The sequence below is a fragment of the Carassius gibelio genome, chromosome B16 (genome assembly GCF_023724105.1).
Source record: "Carassius gibelio isolate Cgi1373 ecotype wild population from Czech Republic chromosome B16, carGib1.2-hapl.c, whole genome shotgun sequence".
NCBI classification, from domain to species: Eukaryota; Metazoa; Chordata; class Actinopteri; order Cypriniformes; family Cyprinidae; genus Carassius; species Carassius gibelio.
Window position 1 is genome coordinate 13,458,991 of NC_068411.1, and position 19,774 is coordinate 13,478,764.

General features: G+C 38.4%; 2 protein-coding genes across 3 annotated transcripts in view; one reads left to right on the forward strand and one right to left on the reverse strand.

The window, feature by feature from the left end:
• LOC127975461 (dynein axonemal heavy chain 11) overlaps positions 1–14,701 on the forward strand; it is a 62,900-nt gene extending 48,199 nt beyond the window's left edge. The window contains 18 exon segments of the mRNA XM_052579557.1: positions 2–124; positions 1,868–2,072; positions 2,467–2,631; positions 2,911–3,051; positions 3,982–4,152; positions 4,593–4,715; positions 5,791–5,984; positions 6,118–6,266; positions 6,342–6,469; positions 6,958–7,185; positions 7,363–7,554; positions 9,499–9,618; positions 11,874–12,116; positions 13,035–13,217; positions 13,370–13,485; positions 13,567–13,679; positions 13,746–13,886; positions 13,960–14,701. Coding sequence (XP_052435517.1) covers positions 2–124; positions 1,868–2,072; positions 2,467–2,631; positions 2,911–3,051; positions 3,982–4,152; positions 4,593–4,715; positions 5,791–5,984; positions 6,118–6,266; positions 6,342–6,469; positions 6,958–7,185; positions 7,363–7,554; positions 9,499–9,618; positions 11,874–12,116; positions 13,035–13,217; positions 13,370–13,485; positions 13,567–13,679; positions 13,746–13,886; positions 13,960–14,207 — 2,983 coding nt within the window. The 3' untranslated portion in view covers positions 14,208–14,701.
• A 1,306-nt stretch (positions 14,702–16,007) lies between these two features.
• Positions 16,008–19,774, reverse strand: part of LOC127975012 (rap guanine nucleotide exchange factor 5) — a 60,043-nt gene continuing 56,276 nt past the window's right edge. For both annotated transcript variants that reach the window (XM_052578721.1, XM_052578720.1), the window contains 3 exons: positions 18,399–18,463; positions 18,110–18,164; positions 16,008–17,294 (listed from right to left, as the gene is read on the reverse strand). In XM_052578721.1, the coding sequence (XP_052434681.1) occupies positions 17,176–17,294; positions 18,110–18,164; positions 18,399–18,463 (239 nt within the window). In that variant the 3' untranslated portion in view covers positions 16,008–17,175. The remainder of the gene's footprint in view (positions 17,295–18,109; positions 18,165–18,398; positions 18,464–19,774) is intronic.

Below are 19,774 nucleotides of genomic sequence, written 5' to 3' on the forward strand. Positions count from 1 at the left end.
GGTATCTGGATGTTATTGAGCAGGCTTTGGCTGCTGGTGAGGTGGTCCTGATTGAGAACATGAAGGAGAGAGTGGACCCTCTTTTGGAGCCACTGCTAGGAAGACAAACCTTAAAGAAAGGAAGGCAGGTTTAACCATCTCTGTGATTTTTACTTATTTAATACCACTGAGTTCTCTCATTGGGTGCACTGCATAAAAATTGCTCAGAAAAATGCTTTCTTGTACTGCTGCAGATTTTAGCATGCAACTTTTACCGAGCTCTTAAGAGCCCCATGTTTTGCTCTGTGCAGTATGAAAACTAGAATGGAAGATGAATTAGGCTTTTGTGATTTGAATAGAGGTGAAGGCAGTGGTATTGATTCTGCACTCACAGAAGCTGATAAATGTGCATTTGTTTGCTCTTTTTCTTTATGTGTGTTGAATACGGATCAGTTTTGGGCAACCAATGTTGTGTTTCAACCCTGACACACACACAGATATATATATATATATATATGCATGTTTGTTTTCCCCAGAAATATGTTAAATTATATGATAATTTTTGAACGGTTCAATTATTTTTTCGGTTTTTCTTTTCTTATTCTTTTTTTTACAGTGCAGACATCTAAATTATATGGGATCTTTGTTGTTGTTTTTTTGTTTTGTTTCTTCTGAATCTGAGTGTGCGAAGAAAACTAAATTATATCAGTTATAATTATTTGGTTTTGTGCTACAAAAGTGTGTGTGTGGGGGGGGGGGGGGGGTACAAAAAAAAAAAAAACCTGTGCCAAAAACCTATTATTTTTTATGAACTCAATGGTTACATTTTTATTGGTTAGAAATGTTATTCACACTGTTTTCTCTGAATCTGAACAAAGTTGAGCTAAACCAGTTTGTCACTAGAGAGATCATAGTCTAAAATATTTATAAATCAGTAATTTCTCAAATAAATAATGAAAAAGAAAATAATAGAAGCTATTGTTAACTTCACATTTATATTCTTCAACAGAATAATTAAAATAATCAGTGTTCAGTAGGTATTTAGGATGTGTGAATAGACGTAACACCTCATCTGTTTTTCTTGTTTTTCTAGCGTGCAGAGTTATTAATTTCTCCGCTCTTATTCATCTCTTTCTAGTATTTTGTCCTTGTAGCATTGTACCACGGGGACACCCACAGTCCCCCTGTTTTGACCCATAACTGTGGCCCGATGTTGCATTTGATTACAAGTTTATTCCAGCGCCTGACCCATGCACACACCGGTCCATTCCTGTGATTAATCCGGCCTGGCCACGGCAGCCATGATGGATCTGGTGCGGCTTCTCGGCTGAAGTTCATTAATAATTGGAATGTTGCAGAGTGTGAAGTAATGAATACTAATTATTCCTTTCATGTCTGATGGAGGAGCATGAGCCAATCCATCAGCTGGGACTTTAATTTGGTGAAGTAATGGTTCTATCAATAGTACATTAATTCCATCTTTTGAAGAAATAGAGCCGGAGCGGACCCGGGCCTTGGCGGGACCTTTGGCATGAGAGTTGTTGCCGCTGGCTGACAGGCACGGGGTAATTAGGGAAAAATTAAAACCAGCCACTTTGGCCAGCCAGCCCTGATTTAATTAGAATGCAGATTGGGATAAATATTGGCTGCTGGGAATATCATCTTCCAGTTTTATTTAACGCCTTCGCCTGTGGTGGCTGTTGGGAGCATTTGTCATGCTTTTCTGTTTGCTTCAATTAGACATGTTGGGGAAACTGGTGTCTAGTACGGGTGGAAATGCTCTTTCCGGCTCATTGAGTAGATAGCAAGCTTTTTTCAAAGAGCGCTGTTTAGTGTCATTTAATGCAGTCACATTCTGAATTCATAACACAGTGTGGTGTTTCTACAGGTTCATCAGACTGGGTGATAAGGAGTGTGAGTATAACAGCAGTTTCCGTCTCCTTCTACACACGAAGCAAGCCAACCCTCACTTCCCCCCGGAGCTGCAGGCCCAGACCACACTTCTAAACTTCACAGTGACCCGCGCTGGCCTGGAGGAGCAGCTACTGGGGCAAGTGGTCACGCACGAAAGGCCCGAGCTGGAGACCATGAAGGTCAGTTACAGACGTTGCTCATAATGATCTCACATTATATAAAAAGCTAAATAAATTAGATTAGCATTTCCCCAAGGCAATAAAATCATTTACAAGGCAGGATAGTGTGAACGTTTTTTCCAAGGAAGCAAAGACCAGAAAGAAAATTATGTTTTCATAAATGAGAGATTTTCTAACTTGAATCTTAACTTTTTATTAAAAAAATGTCTGAGAAAATAAAAATGTAATAAAATGCATAAATAAAAGCATGCAATGGAATATTTGTGAATGTCCCCCGTTTTTTATTCATATTATTGCACTGTTTATGTCCTATTTAATACTAAATTAAATCTCAAAAATGTTATTTAATAAGACAACTGTCTGTCCTTACATCGTCTATTTCTGATTGCTTCAGTTGGAATTAAGCACCCAGCAGAACTTGTGTCAGATTGAGCTGAAGAGACTGGAGGATGAGCTGCTGAGCAAACTGTCCGCAGCGGAGGGAAACTTCCTGCGAGATACAGCCTTAGTGGAACAGCTGGAATATACGAAGAATACAGCCAGACACATCCATAACAAGGTATGGTCCAAACTGTCAATTTACCTCATCTTGTTGTTGCTTGCTCAGATCTCATTTTTTTGTATTGTTCGTGCAAGATGGGCTCACAACCAATGTGTGTTTGTTAAAAAAATAATAATAATAAACTGAAAAATGTAATTACAACACTGCAATAAGAAAAGAAAACAGCATTTATTCTAATAGCATGCCATAGTAAAGTGCATCATCATTATGTACCTGTACATTCTCCTAAGAATTAGTATCTGATTTTATATCTCAACAATTGTGATGTTTACACAGGCTGTTGCAGCTCGAGAGAACGAGATAAAGACCAATGATGCGCGAGATCTTTACAGGCCAGCGGCTGAAAGAGCCGCCCTACTCTACTTCATCATTAAAGAGCTCCACAACATAAACCCCATGTACCAGTACTCTCTCAAGGTAACGCACTATACTAGAAAAGTGAATTTGTGTAGTGGTTGTCCTTAGTAATTACTACACAGTATCTACATTGCCATTCAAAAGTTTGGCGTTGGTAAGATTGTTTTAATATTTTTATTGTTTTGAGTATCTCATACTTACCATAGCTGCATTTAATTGATCAAAAACACAGAAAAACAGTAATATTGTGAAACATTATTACTATGTAAAATACTGTTTTCTAAATACATTTTAAAATGCCATTTATTTCAACCATTACGGTAGTCTTAAGTATCACATGATTCTTCAGAAATCGTTCTGGAGGAACATCAGGAAATGTTTATTCTCTTTATCAATGTGATTTCCAAGAAGTTTGATGCATAAAAAAGTTCAAAAGAACAGCATTTATTTTAAATATATGTTGGTTTGTAACCATTTCATAGTCTTTACTGTCACTTTTGATCAATTAATGCATCCTTGTTGAAAATAAAAATGACTGACCTCAAACTTTTGAACTTTTGACTTGTTTATTTAACAAAAACATTTTTGCTATAACAATATATGTTGATTCAGTCATATTAAGCTATATTTCGGCCTAAATTAAACATGTTAAAATACCATAAAATTATGATTGTACATGTACAAGTACTCTTAAAAATACCCCCCGCAACATCATAATCACAGTAATAGAAATATAATATCGTATCACCCCTGAAAGGAATTCCAGTATACTATTGGGCACAATCAATTTGTATTCCCAATCATCTCAATGCTAAGCATTGTTAGGTGTTACCTCAATATATTACAGACAGAGAAAAACAGTTGGCTGTTCATAGATAAATCCATAACATACAAAACACACAGCATATGTTCCACTATTCCATTCTATTCTATTCTAAGCAACATGCTTATCTATTTTTCAACTCAACTGAACCTTATTTTACATTTAAGGCCTTCAACAAAGTGTTCCTCAAAGCCCTTGCGAGAGCTCCTGGTGATGAAGACGTATCAGTGCGTGTTTTATCTCTCACTGAGGCCATCACCCACTCGGCCCTTCAGTACACATGCCAGGGGCTTTTCCAGAGAGACCGACTCACCTTCCTCACCCACACCGCCCTCCAGGTGAGTGGGACGGGACACTGGCAGAATAGAAACACCTCCCATCCACCCACCACCACCTCCTCCCTTCCTCCTCCTGCACTTTGTCATTCACATCAATCACTCCACTTTTCTGCCCTTACATTAAGTTCCATTAGGCCTTGTCAGTGGAGTCGGGTGCGTTCCTATTGATTACCTCTCACAGCCCGGGCACCCCTCTCCCTCAACTGGTCAGCTCTGACAGGAGGGTGGGCCGCAGTGGCAGAATGCAAATACCTGTCAGGACAGCACCTGTTTTCCCTGCTGCTGTCTGTCTCCACTGCCTGTCCTTCACACGTCCACATCAAACAGAGTAAAGCTGTTCTGAGATCCGCTTGTCCTTCTCTGATGGATGGAGACATCTGTATTCAACCGACCTGAGGCCTAATGTCCTCATTACATTGCGCCTCTGGTGTTTTATTCAGATTCTTCTGGCGAGGGGCTTCATTGAGGCTCAGGATCTGGAACTTCTGCTGCGATTTCCTGTGGAGGTTTGTCAGAGCAGTCCCGTCTGCTTCCTGTCTGCACAGGCCTGGGGTGCCATTAGGGTAAGAGCTGCCTGTGGCTGGAAATCCCTCTCTTTCATGTGTTCAGATGTCATTTAACATTGCCATTTAGAAAATGATTAGTCGGAAGCACCTTTTCAACCTTTAAATTAGTCAACCCATCTATCCCAGTGGTGTTTGAAATGGAAGGACCCCCAAATATGTTACCCCTTTCCTAAAATATAAAGGTGGCTACATTTATACTCTGATACTATGAAGACAATGTGTTTGGTCCTAAATTTAAATGACTTTTATTTGGTCATTGCTGTAGATTATTAAAATATTATCTGGAGAATACAGAATATATTGACTTTTTAACCACTATTAGTTGTATCGTATGTAATAATATAAAATTAAACATAAATATGATATAATCATGATATTAATCACGATTAATCATTGCCCAGGACTAGTATAAATATAATATAATATATATAAATTGCAGATTGAAAAAGCAGATTGATACCGTAACACTTTGTTGTAAATTAAAGTTCTGTGAATGCAATAAAATTATTTTTATAATTTATTCATTTACATTATTTATATCATCTTAATAACATATTGATTATTGATCTTTTTTTTAATTATATAATATGTATGAAAATGCACATTTTAAATTGATTTTGAATTTGATTATAATAATTTTAACAGATTAACTTTACATGCCTAAAAACAATTGTTTTTTTTTGGCCTTGCAATTCTATTGGTGTCTCTGGAAACTAGGTTTAAAATCTAGATCTACTTTTTTTTTAAATCTAATAATAGCATATGAGTTTGGAAATGGAGAAGTAAATAATTTATAATGTGAATATTCATAGGAAATATATGGAGGATATAACAATTTAAGAGGATTTTTCATCTTTTAAAACTGCTTACTGTAATTGAGCATGTTTTATATTGTTTCTTTTTTATGTTGCTTATTGTTAAATACAGTACTATTATGCTTGTTGTTGTAGCACTTTGGGTTAAGAAAAGCGAATGATAAATCAAATCCATTATTATTATATGCTATTAATATAATTATTATTCTAATTAAATTCCCCCTAAGTACCAAACCTAAAACCTTATTTCATTGCAGAGCTTGTCCATGTTGGATGCATTCAGGGGTCTGGACAGGGATGTGGAAGGTTCTCCAAAACGCTGGAGGAAGCTGGTGGAGTCAGAGTGTCCAGAAAGAGAACGCCTCCCTCAGGACTGGAAGAATAAGAGTCCTCTCCAGAGACTCATCATTCTTCGAGCCTTTCGGCCTGACAGGATGACCTACGCTCTCCGGTAATGAGCATTCTTCAGAGAACCCTCAGAGAACGACCGATATCTGTTGAAAATGTTACTTTAAATTCAGCTGGAGGTGGCTAGGTTTGAAACGCCAATTGTTTTGGTCCTTAAACATTGTCTTTTTATATAGAAATTTCATTGAGGACAGTCTGGACTCCAAGTATGTAGATGACAGTCGAATGGAGTTTGAAAAGTGTTTTGAGGAGTGCAATCCCTCCACACCGGTGTTCTTCATCCTTTCCCCTGGAGTCAACCCTGTCAAGGATGTAGAAACACTTGGTAAACACAGATTCTCTTTACACTTAGGCTAACTTGTAACATAATCAGAGTATTGAACTTATATCTGCTAACTAGGGCTGAAGCTTGGATTTACCCCGGACCAGGGGAACCTCCATAATGTATCCTTGGGTCAAGGACAAGAGATCGTGGCTGAGAGAGCGTTGGAGACCGCAGCCAAAAAAGGACATTGGGTCATACTGCAGGTAGAAGATTTTTGGTTCATTTCTTACCAAACCAACCTACAATAAAGTGTCCTAAACATGGACACCATTAGAAAACTACAAACGGAATAAAGGTCATGTGTTACCCTGCAGAGCAATCATTATTTAGAAATACTTGACCACTTAATTCAACAATTGAATGGGTCAAAATGATAATTTTTTTCTTTATGCCGAAAATCATTAGGATGTTAAGTAAAGATCATCTTCCATGAATATATATTGTACATCTCCTACCATAAATATATAAAAGCTTCATTTTTGATTAGTAATATGCATTGCTAAGAACTTCAAAGGTGGCTTTCTCAATATTTCGATTTTTCTGCATCCTCAGATTCCAGATTTTTTCAGATAGTTGTATCTTGACCAAATATTGTCGGATCCTAACAAACCTTAGATCAATGGAAAGCTTAATTATTCACATATAATTAAGCTCACATATGTGTGTTCTTCTAAATTCCGTTCCGGTTTAGAATGTTCACCTGCTGGAGCGGTGGTTGGGTCGTCTGGAGGAGCTGTTGGAGAACACAGGCAGCGATGCTCACTCAAACTACAGAGTGTTTATGAGTGGAGAACCGTCCTCCAGCTCCCATGAGCACCTCATCCCTCGCACCATCCTGGAGAACGCCCTCAAACTCACTACTGAACCACCCACCGGCATGAACTCCAGCCTACATGCAGCTCTGGACAACTTCACTCAGGTCTCCACACACTTGACACAGACAAAATCAGTCAATTCAGATGTGGACAAGTCAGACATTCTATTCTGCTTACTATTAATAGAAAAAGTGGAAACTAGTGATCATATAGAATGAGTAGACTGAAGTCACAAAAGAATGAGGTGTCCACACTTCTCACTTTTAATTTTCGTTCTGCAGGACACTCTGGAAATGTGTTCTCATGAGCAGGAGTTTAAAGGACTTGTGTTCTCACTGTGTTACTTCCACGCCTGTGTTACTGAGAGGAGGAAGTTTGGGCCTCAGGGTTGGAACCACAGATACCCTTTTAACACTGGAGATCTGACCATCTCTGCCAGTGTTCTGTACAACTACCTGGAGGCCAGTACTAAAGTAAGAGACCAGCATTCATAAACCTGAAAAATATAATGATTCCATCAGTGAATTATATCTTTTGAAAAGTTACATTTATGCATCAAATGGATCAAAAATGACAGTAGCCATGTTTCAATCACCTTGTTTTATTCACATTTTGAAGTATCACATCCCAGTTTTTGATTTGTGCGAAAAAGGTTCAGTCGAAATAATGAGAGATGGAAACGCATTTGCCGAGTAAATTCCTCGATGCGCATCAAAAAAGTCATGTGACAGCGTGCAATAGGAATGCATAACCTGTCTAACCAGTGGGCTGATCTTGTTGTACATCATCTGAAATGTTGTTATGGTCATTCTGCCTGTGAAAACACTGTCGTCAAAATATTTATGAGCCTTCCAGTTAAATTTGCAGGTTTTTATGGAAACCCAGCAAATATTTAAGAAAAAATATTGTTTATATATTAAATATATTTATATATAATATAAAATATGAGCATAAGAATATATAAATGTATATACTATGTGAATATTTTCAAAATATATACTGTATGTTTGTGTATTTATATGTACATAATAAATATACACAGTACACATACATATATAATGTAAACAAAAAACTTTATTTTGGATGCGATTAATCTTCTAGACTAATCATTTGACAGCACAAATTTTTATATTATAAAAAACAGGTTTCAACATTGGTAATAATAAATGTTTTCTCACACACCAAATCAGCATATTAGAATGATTTCTGAAGGATCATGTATCACTAAACACAGGAGTAATGGCTGCTGAAAATTAAGCTTCATCACCATAGGAATAAATAATATTTTAAAATAGATTGAAAATGAAAACGGTTGTTTTAAATTAGAATAATACTTGACAATATTACTAATTTTACAGTTGTTGTTTTTTTTTTTTACAAGACTTTGTTACAAAATGTTTGAATGGTAGTGTTTTAATATGAATGCCTCAGTTGTCTCAACTCAATGTCCATTCGTGAACCCCCCCCATCCCCTCAGTGCTTCCTATTGTAAGTTGTAGATACTTTAAACAGTCTCCACTAAAAGGAGAATTTTAGACAACAAAAGCGCTTTCGCATTCAGATGTACACTTTAAAAAAAAAAAATCAAACTTCTACTAGTTTTACATGCTCGCAGCTGCTTATGAACTAAATAAATAATTTGTATTACTTTTCCCACAGTGCTGTATAATTTAATCACACAAAGCGAACAGTCACAATCTCAAGGTGTCCAAAAAAAATCTTGTTTTCCTCTCGCAACATCACTCACAAGCAATTATGGCGGCTCTAGATTTCACCCCTCCCCTCAAAAAATGAATGTCCTTCATTATGTTAACCAAACAGTAACCTGTATGTGCGTACACTGAGGATTCATTAGGCGGCAAATGAAGCGTCATGCTAAATGTAATTACACGCGTTGTGCGTGACACCTTACAACGCTTTATAAGTGATCACTGCAATTAGAGCTGATGAAAGAAGCAATTTGCAAAACAATACAGGTACAAATGATGGTGAACCTCTAGCGTCTGTCATCGGTTAAAAGACACACACTTCCTTGTTCTTCTCTCCTTTACAATTATACAACATTTGCTCTATTCTCAGGCTAGACTTGAGCCAAGCACAGCAGGAGTTCAGGAAGAGCTTGATCTTTGCTTGAATTATACATGAACCGAATTTCTTTTTGTCTGGTGTACAGCCATTTGAAATAAACTCACTACAGGATGCTCCCATCACCCAACATCAGTTCCTCAACTCATACTCGTGAGAAAATCCCAACATCTAGCCCCTTTAGCAGTTTTCACCATGTATTTTTTCCCCCCCCTCTGTCAGAACTTGCCAGCCTGGCTGAAAATAATGCTGTGGGTATTAAACGCAGGGCACTGAGGGATCAGTTTGTGCTGGAGGTTTGACATTTTGGTGTGTTAATATGTGTGGCTCAGGTACCGTGGGAGGATCTGTGTTATCTGTTCGGAGAGATCATATACGGAGGACACATCACTGACGAGTGGGACAGGAAGCTCTGCCGTACGTACCTCCAGGAGTTCATCAATCCCAAGATGGTAAAGACATTCAGAGCACTGTAAATATAGCACAATGCCGCACCAAACATAGTTGATCAAAGCACTGTTATATCATCTGATTTAGCTTCAAGACAGACAGGTCTTACAGCTGAAAACGAACGTTTCAGAAGTAAATTTTGAATTTGTGTGAGTATTGGCTCAACAAACTAAGAGATTCACAACAGTAGTTCTCACCCAGAGTTTTTAATAAATACAATAGCGAGAAATCAATGTAATTGTGAGATATTAACAGATAGGTATTTTGGATTTCTTTTGTATTATTAATTTAGTTTTGAGATGTTGGCGTTGCTGTACTTGCTGTAAAAGTGGAGGTTGATTAATGTGAGCTTGCAGTGATGGGATTTAAAGGGACAGTTCATCCAAAAATGAAAATTCTGTCATTAAAGGTACAGGTTGTAGGACCTGCCACTAGAGGGCACACTACCAAAACATTAACAATCGCGTGGTTTGATGATGCTGAGGAGGAGCGTGGAATGATAGGATTTGTTGTCTTCTACCCAAGTTGACGGTGATCAATCAGACGATATGAAAACAATTACCACTTGTTCAACAAATATATACACTCGTGTACTTTGAAACACAATAATTGGGCATACATGGCAAATGCGAGTTCAACAATTTGCGCGAGTAGATTACATACAAAAGTCAATGCAAAGACGTGATCAGACTATGGATCAGACGTGTCCTCGCGCGAGTCTAGAGACGCGATGGCCTGCGTTTGGCGTGTATGGCCCAAAATACTAATCTTGTTGCTCGTTGTAATAGCATACGTTTTCTGTAAAGATACGAATCAAAACAACTCACCTGTCGAGTAAAACACAAGCGAGACCGGCATCTCTTTCTAGTTGAAGTTTGTCGCGAAGCTCTCGCCATCTAGAAAATGCAATCCTCGCTCTTTCTCTCCTCTTGTCCCAAACTCTTTTGGGTCATTTGGTTGGCCCGTACGCTTACGTTTACGGGAGCTGTCCTTGTTGACAAAACCATCGGCAGACGGTAAACCGTAATTATGTTCCATAAATAAGTAACACAATCCACCATAAAACGTGCAAGAAGAAGTAAATAAGGAACTGCTTGAAGCAAGCTTGTGGTTTGCTGGATGCTAGACACTACTTCCACATTTGTCCATGACACTGTTGTCATGTGGTTTCTACGTCAGTAAAGGCGGTAACAAAGGCTAACTAACATCATTGACAGGCGACCGCACTGGCCTTTGTCACTGTTTAGAATGGGAATTTTCTCATGATTTACAAGTAGTTGAAAATATTAGAGATACTGTTAGTAATCAGCTGGACAAAATATATAACACTAGCCTAGTGGTTTTTGGATTTTTTACTGCAAATATCTTACAAATTGTAATTTGTAATTTTGCATTTAAATAGATGCATGGATAGGGCAGAATTTCATGTCATGTTGAGGTATAAAGCAGTAATAGTGAGAAATCAAGTCAGAATTATTTTTCAAATGAGTGAAATCTGGAACAGTCTGCAGATTTTTAAAGGTTATGTTATGTAGATCTGCAAAGAGACCTCGATTTATCTGGCCTCTTCAAGTGCTTCATTCAAGTTCTGCAGACAGCATGTTAAATGTTTGTCTGTGGAACTCACACAACTCGGGTTTGTACACATAAATACTGCAGCTCTGTGGTGCTCTCTAGTGGTGAGGATCTACATTGCATAACGCAGTTTTCCTTGTGATGCAGTTTATAAGCCTAGATAACAAAATAGAGTCTGAATGTATTAAATATATTTCTGTTCCCACGCACTGAGGATACGTTTGTTATGTTCAGGCCAGGGTGTATTCCTTGACATCATATTTTCATCTTTTCTGGAGTGGTGTTTGTGCAGTGGTCAGGCATGCAGCCCAGTGTTTCCTCACTGAGTCTCATTAGGCCCCAGGATGAGCAGCCATCAATCACAGAGCTTGTCTTTAGCCTTTCCACAGAGCTGCGTTATTCTCCCCGTGTCCAGCACCAGCCCTGCTATCGATTGCCACACAATACTCAAAGGTTTAACGTGGTAAAATGTTACAATGCTCATCAGGACAAAATATTGTGGAGAAGAAAAAACGAATTACTCCAGAATAAAATCCTGTTGAGTCACTTGACTTGTTGTTTGAATCATCTGTCTTTTTGTTACCAGACAAGATCTTTAACCACTATTCTCACACCTTCTCCAATATGAATCCCGAAAGACTGTCCTCTCATCTTCCTGTTCCTCCACGATCTCTCTCCGCAGTTTGAAGAAGAGCTGTTCCTGTGTCCTGGGTTTCTAGCTCCTCCTGATCTGGACCTAACTGGGTATCACAGCTACGTGGATGAGAGATTGCCCTCGGAAAGCCCTTGTCTCTACAGCATGCACCCTAATGCTGAGATTGAGTTTATGACGGCCACATCTGATGCCCTCTTCAAAACTTTACTGGAACTCCAACCTAGAGACTCATCAACAGGAGAAGGAGCAGCACAGTGCACAGAGGAGAAGGTAAAACTATGTATCATTATTATTATTATTATTATTATAATCAACATCATCTTTATCAATGTTGAAAACAGAAGTGCAGCTTTTTTTTTACCCTCAGTGAAAGTAAAGACTGTTATAATATAACAAAAGATTTCTGATGCAGTGCAAATAAAAGCTATTCATTCAGTATATTGTTACCGAAAAATCCAAGTTATTTAATAACCCTCGAGTTTTGTCAAAGCTGAACAAAAAAGAAAATATTCTGAAGAATGTTGTAGCCATTGACTTCCATAGTACAGTATGGAAATACCGTATTTTTCAGACTATAAGTCGCACCTGAGTATAAGTCGCATCAGTCCAAACATACGTCATGATGAGGAAAAAAGCCGCACTGGACTGTACGTCACATTTATTTAGAACCAACAACCAAGAGAAAACATTACCGTCTAAAGCCGCTAGAGGGCGCTCTCTGTTTTCAGTGTAGACTACAGGAGCACTGAGCAGCGTAGAGCGCCCTCTGTGGGCTGTAGACGGTAATGTTTTCTCTTGGTTCATTTCTCTCGGTTCATGTCAAATTAATTTTGATAAATAAGTTGCACCTGACTATAAGTCGCAGGACCAGCCAAACTATGAAAAAAAGTGCAACTTATAGTCCGGAAAACACGGTACTTTGATAATAAAAAATACTTTGGAAGTCAGTGTCAGCTGTCTTATTATCATCATTGTTCAAAATATCCTTTGTGTTCAGTAGAAGAACGAAACAGAATTGTCATTTTTGGCTGAACTATCCCTTAAACGGTTTTCTACCATTTTTTCTACTAGTGAATACATAACAACAGTTTCTCCTATATAGCTGCAAAAAACTTTTTGATTCCTTTAGAAAGCTGTGTTTGGAATGTAGTCACTTTTGATAGTCAGTTTTTCTTTTTCCTTGGGCAGGTGAAGAGTGCTCTGGATGAGCTGCTGGAGAAGTTACCGGAGGAGTATGATCTGGCAGAGCTCATGTCTAAAACAGCCGAGAGGAGCCCCTACATCCTGGTGTGCCTGCAGGAGTGTGAGCGAATGAATCTGCTGCTGGCAGAGATACACAGATCATTAACAGAGCTGGACCTGGGACTGAAGGTAGGAGACGAAACGATCAATACAGATGATTAGTGATCATTCAGACCCAGCTCTGTTTGAATACTGCACCTGCATGGATTTCTCAACTTTGTTTTTAAAACAACACTTGTTGTGTGTGAAGCGTATGACTGTTCTCTAACATGATATTACAGGGTGAACGGAGTCTCTCCTCAGACATGGAGCAGCTCCAGACGGCTCTGTTCTATGACAGCGTTCCAGAGAGCTGGAGCAGGCTGGCCTTCCCTTCAACCAAAACACTGGCTCTGTGGTACAGTAACCATCAACTTCACATTTCAGAAAGAATCTCAACTGTTTCACTGTATGATCTACATATGATCATATCCTGCAGGTTCAGTGACGTTCTGGCTCAGTGTCGAGAGTTGGACACATGGACTCAAGACTTTGTGTTCCCTGCTGTGGTCTGGATCTCTGGACTCTTTAGTCCTCAGTCATTTCTCACAGGTAAGACACATGAACACATCCTAAACAAGACTTGCTGCCATTGTACTGAAACCTTCTGCTTTGCAGCAATTCTGCAGAGTATAGCTCGAAAAAACAAGTGGCCATTAGATCGGATGAGCCTGTGTGTGGACGTCACCAAGAAAACCAAGGATGATTATGGCCATCCCCCTCGAGAGGGAGCGTACATTCACGGACTCTTCATTGAGGGTGAGCATAATCTCCATTCCAGCGTGAATGTCCTGTTTGTGTGGATGAATGTGACCCAGCTCTCCTCCTGCAGGTGCTCGCTGGGATAGCTCCTCGGGTCTGTTATCAGAGGCTGTTCTGAAGGAGCTGACTCCAGCTATGCCAGTGCTGTACATCCGCGCGATCCCCATCGACCAGCAGGATGTGAGGAACACCTACGAGTGCCCAGTTTACCGCACAAAACACCGCGGCTCCACCTACATCTGGAGCTTCCGTCTCAAAACACAGCAGCCGCCTGCGAAGTGGGTTCTGGCAGGAACAGCACTGCTTCTGTCCGTGTAGACAAACAACCGACTCCATTCTGCTCACAGAGGTTGACTCGTATACATAGCATCATTTTTAGCTGAAAAATGTGTTTTTGTTTCGTATTAAATGCAAGTAAGATGTAATGTTGTCTGATGCGGGGCTGCACGATCAGGCAAAATAAAACCAAAATCCTAAATCACAAATGCTGCAATTTAATTAAATTTAGATATACGCTGAGTTTCAGGTGAAGCACATCTTTTACATACAAACCTGTCACTATCCATGTTTTTAGTGTCTCAGAGTAGTTCAGTTCACAGTAAATGATTTTGCTGTGCATTATGTCGTTCATTTATTTAGATACGCAACATTCACCAGCCATCTTCCCAAAATTGTAATGAAAGATTAGAAACAAGCTGTTGTCATCATAAACACATTTGCAATACTGCAATAAAATGCAGTTTTCTGACAGAAAAGCTTGATAATTCAGTGTTTAAAAATGACATTATAAACTGTGTGTGTGTGTGTGTGTGTATATATATATATATATATATATATATATATATATATATATGTGTGTATATATATATATATATATATATATATATATATAATTTTTTTGTTTTTATATTTTAATAGTACTTTATCTTATTTTAGGATTTTTAGAAGTTAGTAACTAAACATTACATATAAATTTTACTTCGTCATTTTTTTAAATGTACAGTAGAATATAAAAAATGGGGCCAGATTGTCCACCATGGATTTTTTTTTTACGTTTTTTTTTTTATCATACAAAATCACATTTATATTTTTACCAAATCGTGCAGCCCTAGTTTTACAGAAACATCAGTATACCGTAGAAAAGTTGCCATTATTGGCATAAGTATTGTATGTACCGTATTAACACTTTGCAATATTGATGTTGTTATTAGCTTAATTCAATTAAAACCTGGTTCTAGACAACTTCCATCTCCTCCAGCGCCGCTCCAATGAGACTCCCAGTAGATTATGAACCAGGCTGACACTGATTTTCAAATGAGGTGTGTTTGACCTTCCTCTCCTGTTGAATACAGAGAGATAGTGTGATTCATCTCACGTCGGGACAGAAACCAATTTGTTATCATCTCTGAATGACATCCTTGGTCAAGTTCACCCCCCACCCCCCCAAGGGATTTAATAACTAACTACATACAGTGTACTACTGAACTGAACAAATGTGATTTTTTTTTTTTCAATAGTGTTCAGAAGGTAAACTATTAAACATCAAATTCCACGCAGTACACAATCACGAAACACAACATCTGCTGGTCTGGGATTGTCTGTACGGTTCTTTGCTATGACGCAGACCTTGTCAGGAGATGAGAAAATGATACATCTGTCCCAGAGAGGGAAATGAGAGGTTAGCACGAGCTGTGGAGCGGTTCCTCCCCTCTCAGTGAGTCCAGCAGCGGCCTCGCAGCAGGTTATAATGGCCCAGAACAGGATGGATCTGTAACTGTTTAGACAGTTCGCCTTCAGTCCACACCAAGACAGCGGAGACGCACTGTAAGCCAATCGAGCGTCACAGAGAATATTCACACTAATGACGTCTGGGGTTAAGTAGGAAGTCATGATTTGTAAATCAAATGAATCAAAATGAGTGTTTTGTGGCATTTCCTGTTAGTCTCTATGAACTAATGTATCCTTAAAAGTTAACAAACCACTAGGTGGCGGTAAATGTCTAGTTTACGTTTAACATTTTCAAACATACTGTATAAAAGTGAGAAAAATATTAAACAAAAGAAGGATTTTACAGCATGCGTGCACCTAAAAAAAAAAAGAAAAGAAAAAAAGACTGTGTCATTTGTTTGTTTTTTTAATGTCAGGCTCTTTGTGAAGAAAACTAGTGCAAACAGCAGCTACAGTCAGTCACTGCTAACAATTTTTTTCTGAAGGTGAGATGTACACCTTGCTATTGCTTTATGGCCTGTTTATCATTATTTCTTAAAAACAAAGTCTTCGTATTTACAGAGTTCACATGTGAACGTCACAGGCATTATCAGACTGGTCAATCAATGGCGTAGCCAAATCCTTCAGACCATCTGATCACATTTGCAGTACATTACATCTTTCTTTGTATTTAAAACTTGTTTTGTCTTCCCTTCTGAATCAGGGACAAGTTTGTAGTTCAATAAATATCTCATTGTCTCACAATGCAAAGTACAACTTATACAAGAAATCTATACATTTGCTTTCTTCAAGCACTATCTCATATAAGCATTACAGAACCATGGCTTAGGTATTTTAAGCAGGGCTTTTCCAATAAAATGCATAGGAAAATACATTAAAACCCAATTATTTCTATGACAGTCTGCTTAATTACACAGATATCGTTTTTTTTTCCCTCAAAGATATGCATAACTTTTAAAATGTCCTTACAAGTTTACGCAAGTTCAACTAATTGTCGCTTTAATCTAAACTTCTGCTAGCAATTCTGCACCTAAAATACAAGGTGATTGGGATATCTTTCTGATTGTCTACAAATTGTTTGATGGCCTTGATCTAAAAAGGCATCACATTGTTTTGTTATTTGTCCATTTAGCTCAAAATTCAGACTAACTGGACTACACAGAAATATAGATGTGCCTATTAACTTCTCATATATGTATATGCTCTTATTTATTAGTGAAGCTACATATTTTGCAGTGGCTAAAAGTAACTAAAATCTGCCCTATACTACTGAGTGAAAAATGTGCTTTATGGAGATATCGGAATTCTCAACATGATCTTTCTGTACTGTAACTTAAAGAATAACTGTTCAGTCTTGCATGATTCAGCTTCTTCGTTCCTTTCATATGGTGGGTTGAACTGGCTGAGATTTCTTTCACTGTGCCATACTCTGCATCTGTTCTGTGTGGTTGGCGTGATTGTGTTTCCCCCTAGTGGAGGACGTCCTCGTCACAGTCTTGCGTTAGAGGAAGGACACCGTCCAGTCTTCAGTAGTGGTTTTGGGGTATATTGAATTGTTTTATGTCCTGGGCTCAAGTCTGTGTGAGAGCTCAAACAGAGTCTGTTGATTGTCGATGATGTGCAGGTAATTGATGTACGTTCTCACTTCAACGCTGTCCTTCTGGGACAACATGTTTCCTAATGGACAAAAAGCCAAAGATAATTATTACACCCTATGGAAATCAACACAACAGTAGTGAGGATGACTTTCAGTGTACTTGAAAGCACTAAACTGGGACAAAACTATTTTTTTTATGTGTAGAGACAGATCTGGGTTATGCAGTAATATACGTTCTATTTGTTTCAATTCAAGTGCAAGTGGTCATTCTTTTAAAAGCTAACAATTTCTGTTATCTAGGCAGAAGAGAGAAGTTCTGAAGGGGCCGCTTGTAGGCTGATTCCTCTGAGAAATGTAAACATTGTGGCACAATCAAAAATGTTTTGGTTGTTTGAGTAGTCCGACCAGCAACTAGACATAGCAACACTGGCTCAACCAATGGAATGAGTTTGTGCCGGGATTATCTGTTTATCTGGCCAATAGGAATTTGTGGGTTGGATGGGAAACCTGTAGCAATTGTTTTTTTTTTTTTTTTTTTTTTTTTTTTGCAACTTCATTTTGGTTCATAGTTGCCAAGTCCGCAGTTTTCCGATGGAATTAGGCTACTTTCAAACTGTCGTCATGAGGGTTGTTTTTCATGTCCCCAATAACATGATATTTAGGCCCTGCGATGTGAATTTTACCAGAGGAACCTCTCCAAAAAACATGCATTTTACTCCCTGGAATGCAGTATTTACTGGGGGACCCCCCTTGAAATGCCATTGGGCTAGTTTTGAGTAGCAACTGGCCAGGTTTTGTTGTGAAAACCTGTTTGGGTTCAGTTGGGCAGAGATTACACACTTCATCAAGGTATGAACTATTTAAATGTATACATTGGTGTGATTTGAGCACTCACCCATGTAATCTGTCCGACACTGCCTGATAATCCGCACTGTGTCTGCAATCATGTGCTGTACATAAAATGCATTCACATTAGCTCTTTTTGCTCATTTGATGGGACATGAATTATATTAAAGGAAGAGTTTGCCCAAAAATTTGAATTCTGTCATCGTTTCCTCGCGCTCATGTCATACCAAACTTGTGAGGGTTTAACAAATGATGACAATTCTTATTTTTGGGTTAACACGCTCTCTATTAATAATACTAATAAAAAAAACATTTATAAAGTCTAATTGTTCACTTACTAGTTTGTCAAAGTTGACTAGGTTGTCGAGAAATGTTTTGTTGCCCTCATGAATGAAGGTAATATCTGTTCAGATAGAAATAGTTGTTGACTTTAGTACACACATTACTTGCACTCTCTAAGACTTACCGAGACTTCTCCAATCATGTCTTCCACATAAATCCAAACCCATGGAGTCAAGTGCAAATTTGTAATAAGCTGATGATATGTACAGTATTGTTCAAAATAATAGCAGTACAATGTGACTAACCAGAATAATCAAGGTTTTTGGTATATTTTTTATTGCTACGTGGCAAACAAGTTACCAGTAGGTTCAGTAGATTGTCAGAAAACAAACAAGACCCAGCATTCATGATATGCACGCTCTTAAGGCTGTGCAATTGGGCAATTAGTTGAAAGGGGTGTGTTCAAAAAAATAGCAGTGTCTACCTTTGACTGTACAAACTCAAAACTATTTTGTACAAACATTTTTTTTTCTGGGATTTAGCAATCCTGTGAATCACTAAACTAATATTTAGTTGTATGACCACAGTTTTTTAAAACTGCTTGACATCTGTGTGGCATGGAGTCAACCAACTTGTGGCACCTCTCAGCTGTTATTCCACTCCATGATTCTTTAACAACATTCCACAATTCATTCACATTTCTTGGTTTTGCTTCAGAAACAGCATTTTTGATATCACCCCACAAGTTCTCAATTGGATTAAGGTCTGGAGATTGGGCTGGCCACTCCATAACATTAATTTTGTTGGTTTGGAACCAAGACTTTGCCCGTTTACTAGTGTGTTTTGGGTCATTGTCTTGTTGAAACAACCATTTCAAGGGCATGTCCTCTTCAGCATAGGGCAACATGACCTCTTCAAGTATTTTAACATATGCAAACTGATCCATGATCCCTGGTATGCGATAAATAGGCCCAACACCATAGTAGGAGAAACATGCCCATATCATGATGCTTGCACCTCCATGCTTCACTGTCTTCACTGTGTACTGTGGCTTGAATTCAGAGTTTGGGGGTCGTCTCACAAACTGCCTGTGGCCCTTGGACCCAAAAAGAACAATTTTACTCTCATCAGTCCACAAAATGTTCCTCCATTTCTCTTTAGGCCAGTTGATGTGTTCTTTGGCAAATTGTAACCTCTTCTGCACATGCCTTTTTTTTAACAGAGGGACTTTGCGGGGGATTCTTGAAAATAGATTAGCTTCACACAGATGTCTTCTAACTGTCACAGTACTTACAGGTAACTCCAGACTGTCTTTGATCATCCTGGAGGTGATCATTGGCTGAGCCTTTGCCATTCTGGTTATTCTTCTATCCATTTTGATGGTTGTCTTCCGTTTTCTTCCACGTCTCTCTGGTTTTGCTCTCCATTTTAA